This window comes from Cetorhinus maximus, chromosome 15, assembly GCF_964194155.1.
Source record: "Cetorhinus maximus chromosome 15, sCetMax3.hap1.1, whole genome shotgun sequence".
NCBI lineage: Eukaryota > Metazoa > Chordata > Chondrichthyes > Lamniformes > Cetorhinidae > Cetorhinus > Cetorhinus maximus.
The window spans coordinates 98,667,885-98,693,037 of record NC_135893.1 but is presented as its reverse complement, the minus strand read 5'-3'; the positions used below and the strand labels follow the sequence as shown (position 1 = coordinate 98,693,037).

The 25,153-nt window shown below is 45.0% G+C and overlaps 1 protein-coding gene across 3 annotated transcripts in view; it reads left to right on the top strand.

Moving 5' to 3' along the window:
* LOC144691035 (syntaxin-binding protein 4) overlaps positions 1–25,153 on the top strand; it is a 140,882-nt gene that overhangs the window by 72,566 nt on the left and 43,163 nt on the right. For 2 of the 3 annotated variants that reach the window (XM_078559040.1, XM_078559041.1), the window contains exons 3-9: positions 5,834–5,929; positions 9,477–9,546; positions 12,397–12,471; positions 18,086–18,171; positions 19,370–19,484; positions 22,119–22,260; positions 24,922–25,028. In XM_078559040.1, the coding sequence (XP_078415166.1) occupies positions 5,834–5,929; positions 9,477–9,546; positions 12,397–12,471; positions 18,086–18,171; positions 19,370–19,484; positions 22,119–22,260; positions 24,922–25,028 (691 nt within the window). Of the gene's footprint in view, positions 1–5,833; positions 5,930–9,476; positions 9,547–10,654; positions 10,717–12,396; positions 12,472–18,085; positions 18,172–19,369; positions 19,485–22,118; positions 22,261–24,921; positions 25,029–25,153 lie in introns of those variants that run through there. The other variant, XM_078559042.1, reaches the window with a different exon arrangement.

Genomic DNA, 25,153 nt, shown 5'->3' with positions numbered 1-25,153 from the left:
TTCACAGTTTCAGGCCAGCAGTTTGAATTATTTGTTTTCCATTTGTTGGGAAGGATTGACAACAAGTCATTCTTTCTGGTTATTTAAAAACCAGTGTTATATTTCACAATGATTAGCTGAATGAGTATGTAGACAGCCGACAGTATTTTCTTCATTGTATGGTCTGAGAACTGGTTCTGAAGAATAAAGCCACCTTTATACATTCCTTCCGTGACAAGCCACTAGCATAAATAGACTGAATAACCAAGCTCACTTAAGAGTTTAGTGACTAAAATCTGTCTGGCAGCGAAACCAGACTTAGAATAAACTACTCTTCTCCAGCTGAAGTAGTTGCGATAGGAGTTCAGAGTCATACCCAGTTGCAAAGGGTGGTGCAATACTGCATCAGCCATTACAGAAATTCACTCATGAATCTGCCTGGATAACATTTCACACAATAGAATTTCCAGGTTTGCAGTCACATTTTTGACTTTGTCAACAGTGACAAAACACTTTGCAGAAGAAAACTAAACTCAAACTTTATGTGCACAGCTGTTTTTTTTTTAAAGTAGCAGTTAATGTTTAAAGAACGGACATATAGCCTCCTTTCAAGACTCACCAATCTTTTCTTTAAATTCAGGCTCTTCGTGCTCAATCATCGCCTCCATGTATTTCAAATATTTTCCATTTTTTGTTCATCCATTGCTGATATCACGCTGATGACAAGAAGTGAATCTTCTTTCTAAACAAATATATCTCGGCCAAGGAGGCTGAGAAGTTGGGGGTAATGAGGATTGTCAACCCAGCACAAAGATACCTGATCCCAACAGCTAGGATCGTAGTTCTAACTCCTCCTACCTTTGTTACTGTGCCATGGGGGTGACATAGTGGTATTGTCACTGAACTAGTAATCCAGAGACCCAGGATAATGCTCTGGGAACCCAGGTTTGAATCCCACCACGGCAGATGGTGGAATTTGAATTCAATAAACATCTGGAATTAAAAGGTTAATGATGACCACAAAATTGTTGACAATTGCTGTAAAAAGCCATTTGGTTCACTAATGTCCTTTAGGGAAGGAAATCTGCTGTCCTTACCTGGCCTGGCCTACATGTGACTCCAGACCCACAGCAATGTGGTTGACTCTTAAAATGCCCTCTGAACAAGGGCAATTAGGGGTGGGCAATAAATGCTGGCCTAGCCAGCGACGCCCACATCCCATGAACAGTAAAACAAAAATTCCATCAATGGAGTTTTACTCCAAGGAAACTGTTTTGATCTCTGACATGTCATCCAACTTCTTTTCCAAGCCATTGGCTGCCTCTAGTTTTGGTGTGATAGTTGCTGCTACCTAGAAAAACCTCAGTTGTTTGGAGCGAAGGTAGTATTAGTCTGAGAAAAACTCCTGTGACCTGCACTCCATAGTGTTTTAATACCTTACCGTACAACTCAGCTGAATTACAGTCAATGACTACATTACAGACAATGGATTGAAAATTCATAGAACATAAAGAGACATATTGAAATTGGGAAATTTGATCAGAAACAAAGTTTAGCTTTCAATTTTTGAGATTAAAGGAGTGACACCAGGATAAAAATTAAGCATTGAATCAAATACATCTAAAGGAAAACGTCTTTTCTATCTTTCATGGCATCAAAAGAATAATATCATCAGAGCTAATGTTTCTTGCCAATTCACTCTCAGTGCTCCACACTGTTACATCAACTCATCAACCCTCAGCAAGCCAGGCAGCATCTGTGCCGAAATCTGTCAACTTTTTTTTAGGTTTCAACCCTTCCTTAGAACGGAGAAGGTTCGAGGAAGCACCTGAAGACAGTTTGTCAACTTTTGTCTTCTCCCCAGATGCTGCCCGACCTGCTGAGTTTTCCCCACGTTGAATGGTTCTGTATCAAGGCTTGTTCACAGAGCCTGCTTGTTTTAGCTGAAGCAAATAAAAGTGGCAAAACATCCAACAGTGACTCTAGGAAACATTGAATAGCAAAGAGCAGAGTAACTGTACACTCTGACTCCAATGCTGAGTCTCTACGCCTGAGAGAGTATGAATGGCCGCTTTTCTATTTTAGTTTAAGTTGAGGGACTCAATTCTTCCTGTTATGCAATTTGCTTTTTTAAAAAAATCTAAAATAATAATTCAAAATGTGGAGTGAATTCAAAGATAATTGATAACATTTATTTTTTTTTCATTCATGGGATGTGGGCATCACTGGCTAGGCCAGCACTTATTACCCATCTTTAATTAAGAATTGAGCAGCCATTTAAGAGTCAACCCCATCGCTGTGGGTCTGGAGTCACATGTAGGCCAGACCGGGTAAGGGCAGCAGATTTCCTTCCCTAAAGGATATTTATGAACCAGATGGGTTTTTACAACAAATCACTTTTATTGAATTCAAATTTCACCATCTGCCATGGTGGGGTTTTAACCCAGGTGCGCAGAGCATTCCCCTGAGTCTCTGGGAATATTAGTGCATTGACAATACCACTTCGCCACAGCCTCATCCTCATTCTAACGTCACCAGTAGAAATGACCACCTCTTGTTGAATTCTCGGCACAGTAGTTAACAGCTGACGGTCACCAGATCAGCATGGCCTGAATTTCACACTGCCCCGCCAGCGGGTTTTTTAGGCGGGGTGGGGAGGGTGAAATTGAAGAAACGGGATTCCTTCTGGGTTCCCACCTGCCCCGACCTCGCAATGATTTTACACTGGGGAGGGCAAGGCCCGCTCTTGCGCCAATTGAGGCCCTTTAAGTGGCCAATTATTGGCAGCTTAAGGGCCGTTTCCCACCCATCCTCAATTTTTAGGCCAGCAGGAGGATTGACCTGACGTGGGGGTAGCCCAAAAAGGAACGGGCTTAGATCACAGGCGGGAAGTGGGGGGTGGGGGAGGGGCACCTCCATCAGTCTGACTGCCAACCTCCCCCCACCTTAAGGTCCAGTGGCCGCTGGACCTCCCTCCAACCCCAACACCTCGATCACCACCCCCCACTTGCACCCTCCCCCCCTCACCACCCAGGCCTTCCCTACCCTCCCCACCCTGGGACACCCTTAAACTTACCTTGTCTTCTGGTCCCAAGACTTAGGTTCAGGCTCTTGTCGCTGCGGGGACTAGAGAGCTGCTGACCAATCGGTTTGGCGGGCGGCTCTGTAAGGTGGGGCTTCCCACTGAGTGAGGGGCTGAAGTCCTGCCTGCAGCCAATCGATGTTCATTCAAGCGTGAACTGGCTGCGGGACAGCTGGAGCGTGGCCAAGGGTGGGCCACATTACCCAGGGTGCACCCTGTCAAAACAAAAAAACTGCACAAATAGGACATTGGGACCTCGAGCACTGGAACGCTCCGTCCAGGATGTTCCGTGCCCGCTGGCATCGGGCATGTTCGGTGGCGTGAGCGGACAATAAGGCCAAAAATTGTTTCATGACGTCGTGAAACCAGTTTGCGATCGTCCACTCCACCCGCCGATGAGGGGCCATGTTCCCCGTGATCAGACATCAGGAATCTCTTTGCAATACATCAGCATATCATTATAAGGCCAGCCCGCCGGGCTCATCCACCCCCCCCACTAGATCTCCATCCACATCGGCGGGAAAAAACGCCAACGTTTTTCACAACAGCATATATAAGATGTGGACTTGGCGACTGCACCTCACTCAGGGCTTCGAGGTTTGTTTGCCTACCTTGCTTCGGGCAGCACTTGCAGTCATCAGCGCCAGGCTTCATAGGCAGCACCACATCACTGTTAGGGAGGCTCACAGGCTGGTCTCTACCTACCAGGCCAGCCATAAAGTGAGGGTGGCTTTCCAATGGCTGCAGGGCGAGGGCTTGATTGGGGAAGGGGGCTTCAGGCAGGGGAAGAGGCTGTAGGGCGAGGGCTGTACTGGGGAAGGATGGTATCCCAAGGTGTGTGTGGGGGCACATGTTGATCTGTGCAAGTGGCCTCAAGATGGTGAGGGCTGAGGAGGCTGTCTCCAGAGGAGATGAGGCCAGATGGAGATGTGAGGGTATGTGTGTGAGAATGGGTGGTGATGTCCTTTGAGCGAGTGAGATGCCAGTGAATGTATGATGGGCTTGAGTGTGTGAGTTTAGAGTGATGAGATGGTTACCTTACCCTGGCTGCACGGATGAGATCATTCATCCTCTATCAGCATTGGATGGCCAACCTCTTCTGTGCAGCATTGGCACTGACCACCACTGTCACCAAACCGGAGTGGTAATGTAGCTGCCCCTCCTGCAGCCAGAGCGAGGGTAGATGACATCACAGTGGGCCTCCACGGTGTCCAAAAAAGTACTCGAGGGCTGCAGTCTTTTTGCCTTTCAGGGCCATGTCTTCTTTGCTGCAGTCCTGGGCTGGAAGCACAGAGTGCTGGTGTACTTTAAATGTGGTCCCTGGCGTGATGGCGAGGCGAGGTGATGGCGTGGTGGGTGAATGAGAGTCCGCCTGTATGGAAACGGCATGTTTCCCAAGAATGCATCAGTAATGCAACGAGTTTGGGATGATACGGCGTGAAAAGCTGTGATTGCCTGAGGCCACTTCTCCCCCTTCCCCAAGCAAGGCCCCAGCCCTGCAACCAGTGAAAAGCCACCCCTACCTTACGGCTGGTCTCGTAAGTAGACACCTGCCCATGAGCCCCCCTAAAAGTGATGTGGTGCTGTCTGCGAAGCCTGGCGCTGAGACCCCGAGTGCTGCCCGAAGCGGGTAGGCAAACAAACCTCAAAGTCCCAAGCTCACCAGGTGCATGTTGTTTATGTTCAGTTGTGATGATCCAACGTGGGTGGGGAGGGCTGATTCCGGTAAGTAGAGCTGATAATGATATGCAGATGTATTAAAATAACGTTCCCAACATGAGGCTGCAGGAAACCCGGCCCGCCATCGACGGGCGGAGCGGACGATTGCAAACTGGTTTCACGATGGCCGTGAAACAGACTTTTGGCCTTCCCGCCACATTATCTGCTCACGCCCGCCATGACCCCCGACCCCGACGGGGGGTGGGGGGGCAGAAAATTCCCGCCCTGAGCCTGACGGCGGCAGCAGAAGTTGCAGTGACTTCCGCCGGAGAGCGGGGTGGCTGAACACGCAACATGACCGCACCCCGCCCTCCCCACCCCCCTCACCCCCACTCCCAGGCTTCGCCTGCCTCCCCTGCCCATCCCCCGCCTTCCCCCTGCGTACCCTTTCCGACCTTGATCCAGCTTTGGCTACCGACAGCCAAGAGTGTCCTGCAAGAAGGCAAAAGCGTTGTCGACTGGCTGGGAAGTCCAGGAAGGGGTCTCCCTCGCCATTTCCATACAGCCGTGAAACAGAACGTCCTAAATTCCCGCTGACAGGGCTCTTAAATTGGAGGGGAAATGAGATTCCAACATGTTGGTCTTTTAATGATCATTCATGAGATGCAAATGGGGTTCCCGGCCTAGTTTATTGGGACACTCGCCTCACCTTTAAGCCACCATAAAAGTCAGGAGAACAGGATTCCGAACTAATTTCCCGACGTCGGAAAACTGATTTTTGGCCTCCACACCAAACCTTGCCACCCCCCGCCCCCACCACCCCACAACTCCCGCCACAATCCCCGCAGCTGGCGGGAGCGGGAATTTGCGGCCCACATCTGGTAGGTTCCGGTTTACTCTACGCCTGTAACGTAATGTGGGTGCCACATCTGGCTCTAACTCCGGGGACCCGCACTAACAACGAGAAGCCTTTCAAGGGAGGGGTCCGTCCACAAATCCCGAGCGCCACTCATTTTCACGGCAAAAAATCGCAGCCAAGGAAAGTCATTTTTAAAAAACAGTTCAAGTAACCTGGATGTTAGCGCATTTAACAAGAGCAATATGTTGTTACAGGAATTAAAGTGATTGGAGGAGTAAAGGAGTTGACTGGGGAAGAGTATGGTGTGTATGTGAAGAGGATCCTGCCTGGCGGCCTTGCTTCAGTCGACGGTGAGTGACTATTATAACCACCTTTCATGACACATCGTGGCCCCTGCAAATGTTACAATATTCAGACCCTTATTTCATGCTCCATTGCAATATAAACTGCAGCTCGCTTTATTCTAGCGTCTTTAATGCTGAGAAACATAATCAACAAAATGGACTCTGCGCCAAAGAAAGGAGATGGTAATAGGAGTGTCCAAATGATGGGTTAAAGAAGTGGTCGTCAAAGAGGGTCAGAAAGAAGGGGAAGGTTTTAAGAATGGAATTCTAGAGCCTGGGGCCTAGCTGGCTGAAAGCATGGTGGGGCACAGAATTCGAGGCAAAAGGAGGGGAGAATTGACCAGAAGCCAGAGTGTGGGGAACAAAATCTTGCAGGGGAGGGCGTTATAGGATTGCCGAGAGTTATCGAGATAGGGAGGGGGTAAAGTTACAAAGTGTTTTAAACACAAGGATGGGAATTTGTGAGGTATTAGAGGAGTGGGGGGGTGAAGCAGGATTGGCTAATTGGGACCTGATGCATATGTGGGATCTGGTGCAGGGTAGGATACAAACAACTGAGCCCTGTATGAGCTGAAGTTCACGTCATGTGACGGGCGAGAGGATGACCAAGAGCGGACTGGAATAGCCGGAAGTACAAAATGCACATACAGCGGTTTCATTGGCTGATGGGCTGAGACAGAGGCGGAGTTAGGTGATGTCACAGGGATGAAAGTATGTCATCTCTGTAATGGAGTTGATAGAGGGTCAGAGGCTGATGCTGCGAACAGTCTGATTAAGCCAGAGCTGAGTGGGGAGGAGGAGGCAAGGTGAGGCTCAACCTAAGAAAATTTCTAGCACTGACCCAAAATTTTGTCACAGTTATGTTTGCACGTTTTTATGTGTTATTGTCAGATTGCTTGTCCAACTGGCATTCTTTCAAATTCCTTCAACTTAGTAACGGGAAGGTCATAGCAGAATCTTCGAATGGTTACAACACTGAATGAGGCTATTCAGCCCATCATGTCCATGCTGACTCTGTGTAAGAGCAATTCAGCTGGTCCCGCTCCCCCACCTTTTCCCTATAGCTCTGCGATTTTTTTCTCTTCAGATAATTATCCAATTTCAATGAAAACCCATGATTGAATCTGTCTCCACCTCACTCTCAGGCAGTGCATTCCAGATCCTAACCATTCGCTGTGCAATAAAGGTTTTCCTCAAGTCAATGTTGCCTCTTTTGCTCATCAGCTTAAATTGACGTCTTCTGGTTCTCAACGTTTCAGCCAAGAAGAGCAGTCTCTCCCTACCTGCTCCCTCCAACTGCTCATGGTTTTGCACACCTCAACCAAATCCCCTCTCAAACTCCTCTTCCCTAAAGAGAACAATCCCAGCTTCACTAATCTAGCCACGTAACTGAAGTCTCTCATCCTCAGAAGCATTCACATGAATATTTTCTGCACCATCTCTAATGCCTTCACATCCTCCCTGAAGTGGACACAGTACTCCACTCGAGGCCTAATCACTCCTCTTTGGCCATTCCACAAATTCTGTAATCCTGCCACTGATCCATAAAATCATAACATCATAAGAACATAAGGACATAAGAAACAGGAGCAGGAGTAGGCCATTCGGCCCATTGAGCCTGCTCTGCCAGAACATGGCTGATCTTATTGTAGTCTTAACTCCACTTTCTTGCTTTCGCCCCCTAACCTCTGACTCCCTTGTCAATCAAAAACCTGTCTAACTCAGCCTTGAATAATTTCACTGACCCAGCCTCTACTGCTCTCTGTGGAAGAGAATTCCAAAGAGTAACAACCCTCTGAGAGAAGAAATTCCCTCTCATCTCTGTCTTAAATGGGAGACCCCTTATTTTTAAACTGTGACCCCCTAGTTCTAGATTGCCCCACAAGGGGAAACATCCTCCCAGCATCCCCCTGTCAAGCTGCCTCAAAATCATATATGTCTCAATAAGATCACCTCTCATTCTTCTAAACTCCAATGAGTATTGGCTTAAACATTTCAACCTTTCTGACCCCCTCCCTAATGACTATCTTAGATTGAACCAATCTGATTGCAATTCTGACACGGATCCCTCACCATGAGATTCTGTACGCACATTTCCATATATATTATTCTAATGAGACAGAACAGGGGCAAGAGGAAATGACAGAAGCATGTTGGATAAGGATACACCACAAGAGAAGGAGAAGATGTGGAAGGAACTCATCCACCTTTGAAACACCCTCTTTAGGAAAAAACTAACTTCTGACCACTGGATTTAATGTCTGTGTGAATATAAAGTTACAGCAGGGGTTTCTTATCAATGCACCTACCCCTCTGGTATCTCTCTGTTTTTAATCCTATCCTGGAGTTTCAGTGATCCAATTCCCAAGGGTGGAGGATGCCAGATGTATTGGGCTGTGTTGCCATGGCATTAAATTACATGGAATATACAGCACAGAAACAGACCATTGACTCAACTAGTCCTTGCCGACATTTTACTTGAGCCTCCTCCCATATCCTTCCTCATCTAACTCTATCAGCAAAAACCTCTTCTCCCTTTTTCCCCCAACTGCTCATTTGGCCTCCCTTTGAATGATCTATACCGTCTACTTCAACTCTTCCCTGTGACGGCACATTCCACATTCTCCCCACTCCCTGAGCGAAGAAGTTTCCCCTGATTTATCGATTTGATTTCTTGGTGACTATCTTACTTTGTCGGCTTCTGGTTTTGCTCTTCCCTACAATTGGAAACGGTCTCTCTGTATCAACCATTCATAATTTTACAAACCCTCTTTTGCCTCAACCCTTCTCTTTTCATTAGAGGCACTGCCTGTGCATCTTCTACTGGTAGCGTAAATGTGTCATCCTAAGCCTCCTGGGCTGAGGTGTCTTATCTTAGGGCATCTGAGGTCCAGAAGGGCTCCTCAGCAGACCATGTCACCTCTACATATGCATGGAGGGTTGTGGATATTCAGTTTTTGAGTATCGTCTTAGACTGAAAAAAAGGGTCTGGGGTGCCCACGAGAAAATGGAGTTGAAGTAGATCAGCCATGATTGCATTGAATGGCTGAGCAGGAACAAGAGGCCGAATGGCCCACCCCTACTCCTATTTCTTATGTCCGTACATCAGGGGGGAACAGGTGCAAATATTCCTTGAGCCACCACTTGCTCTGAGTAGAGTGCATTGTGTCAAATCCTTCTCAGATATTGGCACTGAGGTGAGGATTTGTCCTCCCCATGACCCTGCCTCTTGACTCAGACCATCCAGGATGCTCCTCAATGTCTCCGAGTGAGTGTGATGCTCATCCAGAGTCCTTCCTTTTAGACCTGGACCCCAGGTATATAAGTCTACAAGTTCAGGAGTAATTTTAGCTCCCCCCACCCTTCCTCACAGTTCAAAAATAAGAAATCTGGCATTATCATTTCACCTGATCTTTTAATAATTTTTTTCAATCGCTTTGTAAATGTTTCCGATCATGAGCTTTCCCAGGTGCCAGAATATGAGGGCATTTTCCATTATTGTGTTTTATTCACTTACACTAACTCAAGGTGGAATATTTTCCTTAATTTCTAGGTCGTCTGCAACCTGGAGACCAGATTCTTGAGGTTAATGGTGACAGTCTGGTGGGAGTGACAAATGAAAGGTATAGCACCTTGTGATATGAAAGGGACTGTCTCTGACGTGGGCATCTTGTTTGTTGTTTTCCCTGACATTCGGTATTCCTGTGAATTGTCCTGATGAGTGCAAGACGAGAAGCTTTGACAAAATGTCTCTTTTTTTCAGCAATGCACCTCAGTAATGGGTCTGCTCAGGATACAGATTCTGGCTATTAAATGGCCAGCCACTATTTTGCAGATATGTAACTTCTATACGATCTGGTTCTTTATAAATAGATAATCCAACCAATTTCTTACTGGCTGTTAGAACCCTTGTCAAAACTGAACTGTTGCCAATTATTATTATTTTAAAAGAAAAGTTCAAATACAAAGATGATGGACTCATATTTTTGCCAGTGACTTGTGATTAATTCCTCTCCCCATCAGATTATATCTTTGGCTCCTTCCCGTGATACTGCGTGAACACAGTGAACATCTGGCTGTGGGTTTCGCTGTTGTTAAAAGGCTCAGATCACCTCCATCTGGCCACAGAGGATCATTTTCCTTTTCCTTTTTTGCCGGTCGTACAATCTTCTGCCGGGGTTGTCAGTTTTATCTGCCCAGAATGTAAAAGCACCTTTCAAAATGAGCATCTTTGTTGGGCCTGGCTCCAGGGTTGAGCCCACCATTGCGCAGAGCGATTGGCTTAACTCCATCATCCGGTTTGTTTTCAACGAACAGGCCCATTCACTTCCGAAACTATTTTCGACTTTGGGGCTCCTGGCTTCGTCTGCTTAGTTGCCAACTCTCTAAGAACGCCCTTGCGTCTCCAAGAATTAAAGATTAAACCTCCAAGACACTCCTGTGAACGACCCCAGAGAAAAATCACAGCGGGTCCTTTTTTTAAAAATCAGTATTAATTTCATTTTCTTTGAACAGTTTAGTTTATTCTTTAGAAAATAATTGGAGATGATGGACAGTCTTTGATGGACAGTCAAGAATCATTCAATTGGGTGCCAAGACTGTATTACTTTTGCCCCTTTAATGCTGGGAGGTGGGACACTGTGAGAACTGACATGTCAGCCAACCAATGGTGGGAGTGTGGGTGCAAGACCATTGGAGGTGAGAGGTCATGTGATGAAACCTGCAGAAATACTTCCAACCAGAGTTGGCCACTGATACACACTGGAGGTGCATATCAATTCCTGATTCCTGAGGTGAGGGGTTTGCCTTAAGGTTGAGCAGGTCGGGCCTATGCTCACTGTTGTTCAGAAGAATGAGAGTTGTTCTTATCGAAACATATAAGATTCTGAGGGGGCTTGACAGGGGGGATGCTGAGAGGATTGTATCCCCTTGTGGGGGGGATCTAGAACTAGGGGGCACAGTTTCAAATTAAGGGGTCTCCCATTTAAGATGGCGAAGAGGAGGGTTTTTTTTTCTCTCTCAGAGGGTTGTTAGCCTTTGGAATTCTCTTTCCCAGCAAGCAGTGGAGGCTGGGTCATTGAATATAATTCAAGGGCGCGTTAAAGAGATTTTTGATTGACAAGGGGTCAAAGGTTATGGGGGGGCAGGCAGGAAAGTGGAGTTGAGGCTGCAGTCGGATCAGCCATGATCTTATTGAATGGCGGAGCAGGCTCGAGAAGCCAAATGGCCTACTCCTGCTCCTTATCCCTGCACTCCCCTACAATTTCCATTCCTTAAAATTTGTGTTCCTGGCATTTTAAGCTCTGGTCTGGGAGCTTTAAAAGAGTGAACAGTGTTGTCTTTATACCAGGTTAGTTTTACTCTGGTAGAACTAGATCGGGCTAATGAAGCACCAATTTAGACTCATGGGAAGATATACATCCAGAAGGTTATAAAATTTAATTTAGGAACAATTGGAGGATTCAAGTGTGACTGAACAGAGGACTGCTCACCTGGCCTTGGATTATTAATGTTGTCATCCACCTGGCTGTAAATTCTCATTTAATAAAGAAAATAGTTCTATGTTTTTCCTTTATTCTTTCATGGGATGCGGGCATCACTGGTAAGGCCAGAATTTGTTGCCCGTTCCTAATTGCCCTTGAACTGAGTGGCTTGCTAGGCCATTTCAGAGGGCAATTAAGAATCAACTACATTGCTGTGGGCCTGGAGTCACATGTAGGCCAGATGAGTAATATTGCAGATTTCCTTCCCTAAAGGGCATGAGTGAACCAGATGGGTTTTTAACAACAGTCAACAATGGTTTCATGGCCACCATTACTGAAGCTAGCTTTATATTCCAGATTTATTAATTGAATTTTAATGATAATTTTAATTAATTGAATTGACTCCGTAGCCTATAGGTTTGGCCGTTGTTTTGGACACTTAGCCTACTAAGCCCCAAACTGCGGCAGACAGGAAGTGCACAGGGATTTCCAGCCAGAAATGCACTGCCACCATATTGGCAAAGGAAAAATTGCTGTCCAGCACCTATGCCCGAAACAGGTGTTGGGACCAATAAGGGGCCTAACGCCTGTTTGAGCCTTCACCATAAGATTGGTTTGACCTGAAGCAGCCGGTGCCAGTACCAGCCATGGTCACACATCGTAAAAACCAAATGCCTCTACTAAATAGGTAAGCCTTTGATGTTTGTGTCACTGCACATGGAGTGATCTTCCCAGCCCCAAATTAAAGAATGTCTTGTAATATTTGGTTTTTTTAATAATTCCAAAGAGCAAGTGAAAGAAACAAAGAAAGAAAGAGAGGGAGGAAGAGGGAAAGAAAGAGAGGAAGGGAAAGACTTTGAATTTATATAGCATCTTGCATGTCCTTAAGGCATTGCAAAGCACTTTACAGCCAATGAAGTGCTTTAGAAGTGTAGTCACTGTTTTAATGTGCCTAGGTAAATTAATATGCACTCTCTTTCTTATTTCTAGTGCAGTGGAAATTCTTCGAGCAGCCTCTTCATCCAATAACATGCGGCTGATGATAGCAAGGGATGAACAGGGCAGGTAAGAGAACTTGAACAAAAGGCCTTTTACCCTAGCACTGCCACGTTTGGGGAATCCAGCACCCCAGTACACCCTTCACGTCTTGATGATGCAAATGGACCAATTTTGAGCCATCCTTTTGTGCATCAGTGTCATGACCACATGAAAGGCGTATCCTTAAAGTGGTGTGTGTGTGTGTGTGTGTGTGTGTCTATGTCGCCCCCTTTTAACTTGCACATGATTCAGTTTTAAAATAACCAAACTATCAAACTTTATTCTTAAACAAGATAAAGTTTAGTTTATTATGAAACCACTGCTGAAAGTTACTTAAGTAAAAATGAGATATCGCTGCAGGCTCAGTGCTTGAATTCCTTCTTTCTGAAGTGAAGGGGTTGAAACTTGAAATTTGTTCAGCAGCTGCGATGGTTTCTTTAGTTGACTGCTCAGAGGTTTGCCTTTTCAGGAGGACTCAGTAGGTCAGGAGGCTTTTGGGGGAGAGAGAAGGTTTCCTACTCCTCATTAATTCTGAGGTTATGGCATTTTCAAATTGCTTGGACTCTTTGGACAGAACAGCAGTTGATTTCTTAGTACTTTTCTCTTTGTCCTCCCTTGGCTAAGAACGCTCCCTGATGTTGTCTCTCAGAGTTCTTCCTGGGGTTCTGCACCCTGCCTCCCAAGATGGCTTCTTACAGCTTTGATTATGCAGTTCAAAAGCACAAAATGGCTGCTGTGTTGATTTTCAACAGGGTTATTGTTTCACCAAGCAAAGAAGTTATTTTCATTCTGGTCCTTTGGGGTCCCTTCCTGTCTCCTGTTCCCTTGGAAGTAAAAGGGTGTTTCACACCTTTGAGAAGATTCAATGGATATCCCTGGAGGAATATTTTGTATTTTAATGACTTTCCGTAGCCAACTCTAGAGATATGAGTTTGACGAGGCCTGAACAATCACAGAAAGGTGCCATGTTGTCTGTCTATATTTCCATTTCGAAAGAGGCTTTTAAACTCAATTTAAAGGTTTGAAAACAGAAATGTACCTTTAAAACAGTAGTCCTTTAGAACTGTAATATAATAATTACACCTTTGTGACAATCAGTTGGCCTGTGGCTGCTGTTGAGTTTGAGCCTCCGATCAGATCTAAATGAAATTTCTGGCCCATTTTCTCTAACTGCCAAAGGTTCTTGCATTCTACCTTACCTGTACCCATGCTCAGTCCACATCGCCCAGTACAGCTGGCACCTAGATGTGTTGGTCGACCGACTTTCATGTCCAACATGTTTTCCACAATTACTGATGAAGTTGGTGCTCAGAGGGTTGGATATTCAGTAGAATGGAATCGCATAACAAGTGTGTCGCCTGGATAGAACCGACTGTATTTTTATCTATGTTGCTGACCCCAGTAGGCAACACTGAGACATACATGAAGACATTCACCAGTCGGGCAGGTAGCCACGTCATGGGAGGCCTGACCTATTGGCCCATTGCCTCTTTCAGCAAATTTCAGCAAGTTCCAGCTTAAAATCAAATCCCTAAACATACATTCCGATACAATAATCCATGCGGTTTAAGCTAAAGAGTAAAAAGTGTGCTACAATAAGAAACACTTCCAGTTATATAGCGCCTCTCATAAACTCAGGATGTCCCAACGCACTTTACAGCCAATGAAGTTCAAATGTTAAGAAACAGGGAAGCTAATTTGCACACCGAAACCTGGCACAAACAGCAATGAAATCAGAACAACATCCGTCTCATTGGTGCTGGGTTGACGGATAATTATTGATCGGAATATAAGTCTCAAAAGAACGTTCTTCGCTGTCAGAGCTGTCGCCTTTCAGATGAGCTGTTAACCCGAGGTCCCATCTTCTCTTTCAGTTGTAAACACCTCCTTAAAAGGGATTCCAGCATTTTCCCGAAGACTGCTGACTGGCTAAATGGTCTGGAGTTCGCTGGGGTTTTTTTTCCCCTTTTTTTTTTGAATAGAGGTGTTACATTTTCAATCTGCTGAGACTGTTCTAGAATCTAGGGAACGTTTGGGAAGATCAAAACCGATGAATTCACTATCTCTGCGGCCACTTTTTTTCGAACCCTCGGGGGACATCAGGTCCAGGGGGATTGGTCGGTTTTTAGTTCTGTTAGTATCTCTAGGTCAGCATTTCCTGTTGAGTGTGTGGGAGGCGGGCCCCACACGCCGATGCGTAAAATGACGCGCGGTGATGTCGGGCATGCGTCCCGACGTTGCCGCGCGTCATTCCGATCTTTCGTTCGGCGGGCGCGCACCGGAGTCGGCTGTGTGCCCACCGAACTGTCAAAGGCCTGTTAGGGTCATTGACACAGCAATTGAACTAATTGACAGGACTGCCCGTCCAACCTTAAGGTTAGCGGGGGGGCAGGCGAAGAGCCCAGGCGGCCTTCGTATTATTCATGAAACCTCATCCACAGGCGGAATGACGTTTCATGAAGGGTTTATTAAATTAATAAATATTTATTAACCATTTGATAAATATATCCCAGCTCATGTGACACTGTCACACGAGGGGACAGGTGTAAATGCTTTTTAACTTTTTTTTTATTTTGAAGTGTCAAATTCAACTTAATCTCCCCGAGGCAGCTCCGTGCTTCAGGGAGATTTCTGCGCCCTTTTGCAAGCATGCGCGAATGAGCGCAGGCCCCGACTCTCCCTCCTCCCCCCTCCCACACAGGCAGCGCTGAGCACTTCCGGGTGCGCCTCACGCTGGGCGGGCCTTAATTGGCGTGTAAAATGGCGGCGCGCAGCCAATCGCAGGCAGCGATCAGCTCCGCCCACGCCCGCTTCCGACCGGCCCGTCTGATGGGGAGAAAATTCTCCCCTTAGTACTTTTTCTCTATGATTTACTTTAAGTTTCTCACTGCCATTAGCCCCTTGATTACCACCTATTTTTGGTACACTTTTTGAGCCTTCCACTGTGAAGACAGATACAAAATATTCGCTTAAAAACAGAAAGACTTGCACATATATATATATATATATATATAGCAATTTTCAGACCTACACTGGACGTCTCAAAGCACTTTACAGTAAATGAAATACTTTTCCAAGTGTAGTCACAGTTGTAATGTAAGAAACACGGCAGCTAATTTGCACTCAGCCAACTCCCACAAATAACAATGTGATAATGACCAGGTTATCGGCTTTTGTGACGTTGATTTGAGGGATAAATATTGGACAGAACACCAGAGATAAAGCCTCCGCTCTTCTTCAAAATAGCGACATTGGATCTTTTGCGGCCCCGACTTGAGCAGGCAGATGGGGCCTTGGCTTAACACCTCATCTGAAAGACGACACCTCTGACAGGGCATTAACCTCTCAGTCATTTCCTTATTCTCCATGATAACTCATGTCTCAGCCTCTAAGGGACTAATATTTACTTTTGCTAGAGTCTTTCTTTTACCTACCTCTAGAAGCATCTGTTTTCACGTTTCTCCCTAATTTACTCTCACATTCTATTTTTTCCCTTTTAATCAATTCTTTTGTTCGTCCTTGGCTGGTTTCTAAAAAAACTCCCGATCCTCAGGCTTACTACTATTCTTCATAACCTTATAAGCCTCTTCCTTTAATCTGGTACTATCTTTATCTTCTTTTGTCAGGCACAGATGGATCATATCTTTCCTGTGGAGTCTTTGTTCCTCAATGGAAAGTATTTTCACTGAGAATTTTGAATTATTTAAGAACCTATTCTTAAAATGTTTGCCAACGATTATCTACCTCCACACCCTTTTAATCTATTTGTCACACCACCGTTTGCCGACTTGCCCCCTCTCATCTATGTAATTGGTTTTATTTATACCCGGTACAGACATTTGAAACGTTGATGGACTAATGCACTCATTCACCTCTTATGCTGAAATCAAATTGTTTGAGATAAGGATCATGCTAAATCCAGGTTGACCCTGGTCAGAAGCAATAATGTGTTTCTATGACTATAGTTATGATAGCCATAAGACCTTCAAATCCCTGTGACCGTTATTAAAAAAAAAGATATTAGTGGATAAAGTTTAAAAATAGAATGAATGATGTTTAAAAATGTGGCGCAGATAAATTCCTCCACTTATGAAAGGATAAAAATCTCCTTGACTGTGTTGATGTATAGAACAAAGACTGGAATCCTTAAGGATCAGGAGAGAACTTCAGCTTCTCCAGGCTCTTTCAAGGCCAGGGTCAGGATCAATATAAAAAACTGTACGGTGCCTTTCCATTCCAGACTTTACACAAATAAAACATTTATTTGTAGCTTAGAAACACTTAAAATTGCATCAAGGCAACAACCGTTAATGTCCGATATTCCAAATTAGATATGGGAGAGTTTTGGCATCCATCATCCGCCCTACATAAACTTGTGCTTGTGGGAAACTCTGTAGCCTGTACCTTTATACAAACAAAGTTCATTCACCCTTTATGCCTCTGTGTTTGCTGGCCTACATTGGCTCCCAGCCTGGAAACATCTCAATTTAAAGCTGCAGTCCCTGTGGTGTAGGTACAGCCATGGTGCTGTGGGGGAGGGAGTTCCAGGATTTTGACCCAGCGACAGTGAAGGAACAGTGACATATTTCCAAGTCAGGATGGTGAGTGACTTGAATTTCCAGGTGGTGGTGTTCCCATCTATCTGTTGCCCTTGCCCTTCCAGATGGTAACAGTCGTGGGTTTGGAAGGTGCTGTCTAAAGAGCCTTGGTGAGTTTCAGCAGTGCCTTGGGATGTGGTACTACATTAATTACACTATTGTACTGGTGATGGCAGGAGAATGACGGCATCCCTAAAGAGGTTAAACATTCCCACTGATGGAGGCCATGACTTATGATCGAGCAAAACGGAGAAAGTTAATTTGGGAAGGCACCAAATGCCCTAAGACACTCCGTCGGGAACACGCAGAGGTGGCGTTGAGGCTTTGAGAGAGCAGCAGATGCATGGACGATCCCCCCCTGTCAAGCCACTCACCATCCTGACTTGGAAATATATCGCCATTCCTTCGCTGTTGCTGGGTCAAAATCCTGGAACTCTCTTCCTAACAGCACTGTGGGTGTACCTACACCACATGGACTGCAGCGGTTCAAGAAGGCAGCTCACCACCACCTACTCAAGGGCAATTAGGGATGGCCAATAAATGCTGGCCTAGTCAGCGAAGCCCACATCCCGTGAACGAATAAAAAAAAAACCTAGATCAACTCATCTACCTGACCCTCCAAACACCACTTCTGCCCATTGCTCATCGAATGAAACTTCTCCATTTCAGCCAGACACAAGCCAGGGGCTCCCAGTAGTCAGTGGGGATGTTTGATCTCTTCAGGGATAACTTAAGGATATCCTTAAAGCATTTCTGATGTCGAAATAATGCTGGGGGATATTTCACATCCAGCTGAGAGGACAGATGTGGCATCAGTTTAATATCTCATCTGAAAGACAGCACTGAAAATGGCAACTTAGATATTGTGATCATGTCTTTGGAATGGGGTTTGAACCTGCAACCTTCTGATTCAGAGGCAAGAGTGCCCACCCACTGATGTCAATAGGTGTAAATCTATCCAAAAGTTGCCCTTCAATAGCTTTATTAGTATTTCTCTAAGTACTGTCCTCCTGAAATTCAGAATTTCTCTCTGTTTTGAGCAGGAGAGAATTTTCAGAATTATTAGCAAACTATGGGTCTCGAAGCAGCACAGGATCGGCAAGGAATTCACCCACGCTACAAGGAACTGGTAAGTTTCATTTTCTTTTTATGTAATGCAACACGTTCCCAAGGTTTGTCATACAGTAAAATCCATTGTGTATTGTAAAGGGCTCCCACTTATCTTTGGTGCTGGATACTGGGAAATTTGGGGCAGACTCATTTGGAGCCAATTTAAACAATTCCCTGACTGGTGAAGGTTTCTGCATTGTCTGGAGTCAATATCTGGTGCAGATAAGTGTTGCAAAACACTTCTTGGCGTTCTGAGGTTTGCATTTTAAATGCTCTTAAATAAATAGCGTCAATTTCTTTCAAAACAGAATTCAAGGCACTCAGTATAAAAATCTGATCCCTTTCCAAAATGTATTCCCTCTAAACTCGTGGGGCCCGCGATGCGCCATCATCTGTGCGAGCAGATTTTGGGTTGGGCACCACTTATGAGCAGGTCTCCACTGCGTTTCGGAAGTTCTGGGATTTTGGGGGGGCTTGTGGGTGGGCAGTTCTTGTGGATGTCGTCTTGTGATCCCACATCATGACTGGAAATGGGTCAAGGAGTGAATGACTTCACTGGGCAGCAGTTGACTGTCTCGCCTGCAGATCGCCCCGGGAGCCTCCAAGAAGTGAGCGTAAAGTACTTTTGAAACGGGGAAGGTGAGGCCCTCAAAGTTCAGTAGCATTGCAGCAGCTGATTGAGATATAGAGCCCAGTCTTTTCCTCTGTGGTCCCACCTTCTGCCACCACTACGGTTGGTTTTCCAAAGCCACCATTTTTCTACCAGTGGTTTCCCCAACTGATGCAACACTGGTGTAGGTTATCTGCCCACTGTTTGCTAATGACTAAACACCAAGGATTCTGTAAGTGAAAAGCCATGAAGAAAGTCCCTCTCCACCATTGTTCCTATCACCGAGTGGGATTGTGTGCCTTAATCAACTCCAGAGATATGGTTGTTGACATTGGCATTTGCCTGCAAGTGTTATATGTGTACATAGCATATCATTGTGTTATTGAGCCTTGCTCTTGAGGGAGGTGGGGAGAGAATTAGATTGATCGAATAGGGAGACAGCCACTTTGATGGCACCATATTCTTTTGTCTGATGCTTTCAGCTGTCCAATGAGACTTTAAATAAACAATGCATCATTAATGCAGAGGCTGTAGGATCAGAAAACCTTACGTTTCATCTTGTTTGTTCTTCATCTTTTTCCCTTTTCCCCCTTCGGATTTGGAACAGGCAGAACATCTTCAAGCTCCTCATCATCCTCCCTGAGTTCTGAGCAATTAAGCCCAACCAGTTCTCGTAACTCGTCCAATGGAAACGCTGGAACTTTACTTTGCTCCAGTGCACAGTATGTCCGACAACTATTAATCATCTTTGTGAATTTATTTGTGTGGCACATCACCTTGTTACCTCACCTAATTCTTTGATGTACACAGAAAAGGGGGAACTGGTCTGTAATGTCACAGTGAGTTAGCTCAATAGTCCTTTCAGCGCTGAAACCTGGCTCAAACCCACCTCAGTGCATACGAATCATAAATTCCTGGTGGCTGCAAAAGGCCCTCATTGAAATGAAGTTGAGCAGTCATACCCAGCGCCGAGTGAGAGTAAGCCCACAGTGTTAAACTGCTCGCAGTATGAGCTGACAGTCTCACAAGGATGGCTGCTGGGGGGAATGGGGCTGCCATAGGAATTGCTTTACTGATTTGCTGAGTAAAGTATAAACTGTTGAGGGCAAGGTAGGGTGAATGTTGAGCTGGATCTTATCCTTGCTTTGCCCTGTACTGCGAGTGCTAAATAATGGCGCTATAATAACAAGTGTCCAAAGTGGAAAATCGCCGCATTGCCCAGGAGTTGGGGCTGGTAACTGTCACTGTGTTGCGTAACAAGAGGAATCTGAAACGTAAATATCTCCATAGCTTCAGGAGCTTTTGTGCACTTGTACAATTGAGTGGCATTAAAAAAAATCGCCACCCTTACTTTATAAAGTTTCACTGTTCTCATGATACCAAAAGACTTACATTTTTATAGTGCTTTTCATGATCACCTATGACATGGCAGCCAATTTGCACCCAGCAAGCTCCCACACATAACAACGTGATAACAACCAGATAATCTGTTTCTGTGATGGTGACTGAGAGATATATACTGGCCAGGACACCAGGGATAACTCTCTTGCTTTTCTTCCAAATAGTGCCACAGGATCATTTATATCCACTTGAGAGGGCAGCTTTTAAACACCTAATCGGAAAGATGGCACCTCCAATAGTGCAGCACTCCCTCAATACTGTATTGGAGTGTTAGTCTTGATTTTGGTACTTTTAAGTCCTGCAGTGTGACTTAAACCCAGAACTTGATAACTTAGAGGTGAGAGTGCTACCAACTGAGCCACAGCTGATGCAGCAATCGTGTTGCAATATTTAATACATTGACCCCACGACCTAGACTTTCCACTTCCCCATGCCGATCTTGCGCAAGAGTTGTGGCCAGCTGTAATAGAAAGTAATATGAGGTTAAGCTCCTGCCACCCCACCATTTTCCATAGTCACGACTGTCAGAACATTCTAATCCTGGCCTATTTTTCAAACTTCAAACTCTCCAAACTCTGGATGTCAGGAGGCTTGTCGGATCCAGGCATTGAGGTGAAAGAATTTATTTATTTAGTAGCTTTCATGACCTCAGTATGTCACATAGCACTGTACAGTCAATGAGGTATTTTTGACATGTTGTCAGTGTTACAACACAAATAGTTGTGTGGTAGTAGAGAACTTGAGTACTGCTGAATAAAGGGACATGTCAAAGCTTTTCGTCTTGCACTCATCAGGACACTTTGCATTATGCCAAATAAGGGGAAAACAACAATTTATACTGTATGTGAAGAGAGTGCTGACTGGTTGGCAAGCGGACTCTGATTGGTAGTGTTGCCATGGAGAATGCACCAGTGATTATGATTGACAGTTAACTGCCAAGCATTATGTGAAATTTAAACCAGGCAAATTGACTCTGTTTGGTCAAGGCATTGCCCTGAGGAATGAGTCAGCGAATGGCTGTCACTTATTTTGTTTAGCTGAAACAGGTGCAATGTGTGTACCTGTTCTTTCTGTCTGCCCTGTGTATTTATATATGTACATATATTAATGCTGTGCACACTCTCCACTGGTAAACTGAAAAACCCGTAGGACATCTCTTTGTCCTGCTGTGTGATTGACCCTTGAGGCTTAACACAACAATCTCTGCACCTATTCCAGTTTGAGCCCTCAGCAAAGGTCAGAAGCCCATCACCCATATGTAAATAACCTTGAGGTCTGAAATATGGCCATAATCAAGTAGGCATCTATAGGACAAGTGAATGTTCTGACCTGTGAGAGATCAGCACCAACCATGGAGAAGAGGAAGAGATTCCAAGCCAGTGTGCCAACAAAACAGTGCATGGGCTTAAAAATTTTTTTTAAAAAGTGGCTAGACTTTAAAATGATTGTTTGGAAACTACATTATGCTGCTGTTGAGCTTTGGCCTCCTCCCAGCACCAAGACGCTTCCCCTGTTTGAGGGCCTTGGCAGGTACCAACTTTTGTTCAGGCCAAGAACCAGAGAGAGTGGGTCAGTGAGGTGTCAGCCATTGCTCTGGAAGGTTACTGGATTTATATCACCTGAAGCAGGCCAGGTGACATGTGCAAGATGCTACTTTGACAGCAATGCAGGGGAGCTCAGTGTCGGTGATGAACTGACAAACCAGACATTCTCTATACTGTTAGGGATTGGAAATTGGAAAAATGTTGCCCCCTCCCCTATGTAAAGAAACATGAATGTGTGCAGGTGTCAGATTCCCTTGAAGTGAGCCCAGAATTTGCTTCATAGTTTTGCTTCAAGAGCATAAAAATCATTGCATTCTGAGTAACCACAATGTTCGTTTTTTTCTCTCTAAAGAACCTGTACTTTTTAATGCCTGTCACAGTTTATATTCTAAATTATTTGTTTCCTCTTAGTTGCCATACCGATGATGGAATTCAGCTTGTTACCATCACCAAATCGACTGGCCTCGGGCTGACGGTGACGGGAGGGTCCAACAGGCCCGATGGGCCCAAAGTGTATGTGGAGGATATCATCTCAGGGGGAGATTGTCAAAAGGCAAGACTGAAACAATTGTGGCAATGTCCAGTTAGGGAGATTTGAAAAAATGTTATTGTGCTCAGATCTATATTAAAAAATATGACTCAATTTTATATTTTCACTTTTTCTGATTTGGAAGTTTGAGTAACTCATTTGAGGCCTTGCAATTGGCTTCGAGGTCTTGTAATTAGCTGATTCAGGATTCTTTAAGTGATAATATCTTTCATCTGGAGTTCCAATCCAATTTGTAACTGTTATGCCTTATCTGAGGATTGTGGCAGATTTTGAATCCACTCTCCATATTCTCCCAGGTCCAGTGTCATCTCTAAATGAACCCAACATCCTTTACAATCAGGAGTTTAGACTGACGGCCAATGTCTAGTCACGCAATAGCAAACCCAGAGCCTTTACAGTGAAGCCCTGTGCTAAATGAAGTGAACACTCTGATCTCACTTGTGCATTCCTTCAGGCCCCTGAAACTCTTTCGAGTTATCAACAGTCACAGATTGCAACTCTTTCGAGTACAATCACAGTTCTTGGTTTCCGGGAGTGGGACATGAACCCACAACCCTCTGATTCAAAGGTGAGGGTGCTATGAACTGAGCCACAGCTGACACCTCTCAGGCTTCTGAAAAAAAAAAAATTCTTTCGAGTTATCAACAGATCGCATGTAACTCTTTTCGAGTACATTCACAGTTCTTGGTTTCCAGGAGTGGGACATGAACCCACAACCTTCTGATTCAAAGGCGAGGGTGCTATGAACTGAGCCACAGCTGACACCTCTCAGGCTTCTAAAACTCTTTCGAGTTATCAACAGTCACAGATTGCAACTCTTTCGAGTACAATCACAGTTCTTGGTTTCCGGGAGTGGGACATGAACCCACAACCCTCTGATTCAAAGGTGAGGGTGCTATGAACTGAGCCACAGCTGACACCTCTCAGGCTTCTGAAAGGTGAACTGATTAACAATTTGATGAGGTGAGGCCAATAGAAAAAACAATCAAGAAGCTGGTTCATTTATCAGATTCCTTGTGAAGGGATGAAGCTGTTAATTGTGGATTGTATCTTGTCCCATAACATGTCCTGCTGCGTACGAAATAACAGAGCAAGATACACATTCTCCTGTTTGCGAGCTACAACATACCCTTCACACCAGTATCTTTTCCCTGTGATTGGTTGGCTCTATTCTACTAGAAGAGATCTTTGCCCCTCTGGTGCTAACCCACTCTTTGGCCAGAGTTAGCAGACAGCACCTCTCCCCCACTTCACCCAATTGTATGATTTTTCCTTTTTTACTTTTGGCTGTGCCTTCTGTCTATCCAGTGGTTGGCCTGTCAGACTGCCAACAAAACCAAATAGCCATCCCTGGATTGAGGCCACCTTGAAGCTACCCCTACTATTCCCAATTGAATAGGTCACACTCCATATTGACTCTGGGTGGCTCACTCACAAGAGAAGCCACTTGATCATAATCACCCAAAGTCTTGTCTGAGATTAGTTACTGGGGGCAATTTTGGCTTTGCATAATAGAATAAAATGATCAACAGCAGGACAGATGTATACAAGATGGCTGACCCAATATCACCCATTTTATCCCATTGTCAAAACTACCCCCATTGCCCCTGACTGTCCCAAGTCAAAATTGTGTGTGGGAAGCAATATTCCGCAAAGTGATCCATCTGACTTTAATGCACTCAATTGCTCCTCACCTTAAGTTGTCGTGCGGGATCTTAATCCTATAGTAAACAGAATTTAACCGAATAGTAACAACTTAATAAAAATCATACCAAGCTCGCTGCAGGAGGAAATAATCAGAATTGACAAAATGTGACAATGATGAGTGCATAGATTTTCAAACTGGTTGGACAGCAGAGAAGAAACGCTGTATATGATGTCAGCTGGATGCTGCAGTATCTTTTTGTCTCTGGTACCAAGGGTTTAAATTCAGTCAGATGTGATGGGATGAAAACCTTTCTGCTGGCTGCAACGCTCCCAAATGAAAATAGTTTGGGAAGTGAAATGGGGCTTCAAGTGAGTTTAGGCCCATCGCAAAGACGATTTTGTCACTGAATCGGCGATCTGTCTTTGAGACTGAGGATATATTTTTGAATTCGCTGCCTATAGGAAGCCGAGTGCTGAACCTGCCTGATTAACATTCCATTTATTTCAATGCTAATGCGATTGCCATCCACCCCTCCACATTATTTCAGGAATGAAGATAAGAACCCACCTCCCACGTGTGAAATGTCACGCAAGCAAAGTGGGGGAGTCGGTGGGGTGTTGAGGGAGGGAGAAGGGGGTCGCTCTTCTGAGGCTGGTAGAAGACACACATTTGGGGAAAGAGCAGAGGGATCTTTGCTTACAATCTAACTTGTACCATGCATGGGCTGAGCATAATTAGTGAGCACTCTTTGTCCAGGGGTAGAAATTTGGTTCCTCTCACAGCAGTGACTTTCCTCACCCTAATAAAGGCACAAAATAGAATCATGGAAAATGTACATTTTAAAACCGCCCGTCGCATTGGTTAGCTACGGAGTCACTGCAGAGTAATTGTGCCCACACGAGAGCGGGAATGAGAGAACTTTAAAACCTGACGAAATTCCGCAGGCTTCTGTTCAAATGATAAAATTACAACCTTCTGCTTGATCTGTAAGTAAATTTTCTTGTATTTGTTTGAAGGATGGTCGACTTCGTCCGGGAGACCAGCTGGTCGCTATTAACAAGAAGTCTCTGATTGGGGTTACGTATGAGGAAGCCAGAAGCATCCTCAATAAAATGATGTTTACGTAAGTAGCTATTTTGTCTGTTGTGTGTGTCAGCTGTGGCTTGGTAGTAGCACTTTGGCCTTAGAGCCAGAAGGTCATGGGTTCAAGCCCCACTCCAGGTGCACAATCCAGATTGAAACCTCCGC